Consider the following 1,377-nt stretch of genomic DNA (forward strand, 5'->3'; position numbering starts at 1 on the left):
CCATTTTTTTTTCTTTTTGAAGTTATTATATTTAGCTCTCTTTTTTTTGTAGGTTCAAACAAAAGGGATAAATTTTTACCGTATTAGTTTTTTTTTTCCTCAGTATACAAAATAAGAAAGAACTTTCTTTATATCCAAAACATAAATTAACTATTACATTCAATAGCTTCTTGTATCATATTGTCATCACACCACTATAACATTCAATACAAAACTGCTTAGCATACTTCCTCACTTGATTATGTACATACACTGAGAATCAACAAATTTCACCAAAAACAAAATAATCAAAAAATAAATAAAGAATGAAATATTGAAAGAACCTTTCTCTACTAATTCAAAATTAAATTTTAAAAAAAAAACTTTTAATTTATTCAGCAGTCTTGAGAGTTCCATCATCATCATCATCACCAGCAGCCAAATCTGGCTTGATTTCTTCCAATTGCTGAAGAACTTGCGGAGCTTCAGGCCTAGCAGCTGGTGAAGGATCAACACAATGAAGGGCAAGCTTCAATGTGTTGAGAAGCTCATCACCTATGGCTGGTGCATCTGTCATGAGCTCCAAGTCAAAAACTTCATTAGTCCACTCTTCTTTAACTATGGAAGCCACCCATTGTGGCAAGTCCATTCCATTGGTTGGTTCCCCAGGTGGCTTCCCAGTTAGGAGCTCCAAGATGATCACTCCAAGGCTGTATACGTCGGATTTCATGTTTGGTTTCTTTGTTTTTGATATCTCTGGTGCATTGTATCCTAGACTTCCTGCTGTTGCAATGATGTTAGTGTTCGCCGAGGTTGTCATTAGCCTGGACAGTCCAAAATCTGTTATGTGTGCATTGGTTTGTTCATCTAAGAGTATGTTCCCTGAGGTGAGATTGCCATGGACTATGCTCTCTTGGTTGTGGAGGTAGCTTAAGCCACGTGTGACTCCGATTGCTATCTTCATCCTTGTTGGCCAATCGATCACTATTTCCGGCCCACGAGCTGCATAGATTGACAAACATTAATACCATAATCAATGGTTGAATTTAAAATGGAATGTTACTTTGAAGATAAATGATTAATCTTCTGAGATCCTCCTAAACTAACACCTTCATTCACATTCACTAATAATAAACAAAAACTCAATTTGGTAAGATGTTACTTACCATGAAGGAATGATGCTAAGCTTCCTTTTGGCATGTAATCAAAGACAAGAAGCTTCTCTCCTTTTGGACCCAAATAATAAGCTCTGAGTGCTAAGAGATTTGGGTGTCTGATTTTGCCAAGTGAAGCAACCTCAGCCTCAAACTCCTTGGGCCCTTTTGTACTCTTCTCCCTCAACCTCTTCACAGCAACTTGGTTACCATCCTCCAATGTGGCCTTGTATGCAGTTCCATA

The 1,377-nt window shown here is 37.5% G+C and overlaps 1 protein-coding gene across 1 annotated transcript in view; it reads right to left on the reverse strand.

Moving 5' to 3' along the window:
- Window positions 1-151: 151 nt before the first annotated feature.
- LOC107475394 (probably inactive leucine-rich repeat receptor-like protein kinase IMK2) overlaps window positions 152-1,377 on the reverse strand; it is a 3,219-nt gene continuing 1,993 nt past the window's right edge. Inside the window, 2 exon segments of the mRNA XM_052258001.1 lie at window positions 152-981; window positions 1,146-1,377. The exon segment at window positions 1,146-1,377 is cut by the window's right edge and continues 21 nt beyond it. Coding sequence (XP_052113961.1) covers window positions 371-981; window positions 1,146-1,377 — 843 coding nt within the window. The 3' untranslated portion in view covers window positions 152-370.

Source organism: Arachis duranensis, chromosome 2 (assembly GCF_000817695.3).
Source record: "Arachis duranensis cultivar V14167 chromosome 2, aradu.V14167.gnm2.J7QH, whole genome shotgun sequence".
Taxonomy (NCBI): domain Eukaryota; kingdom Viridiplantae; phylum Streptophyta; class Magnoliopsida; order Fabales; family Fabaceae; genus Arachis; species Arachis duranensis.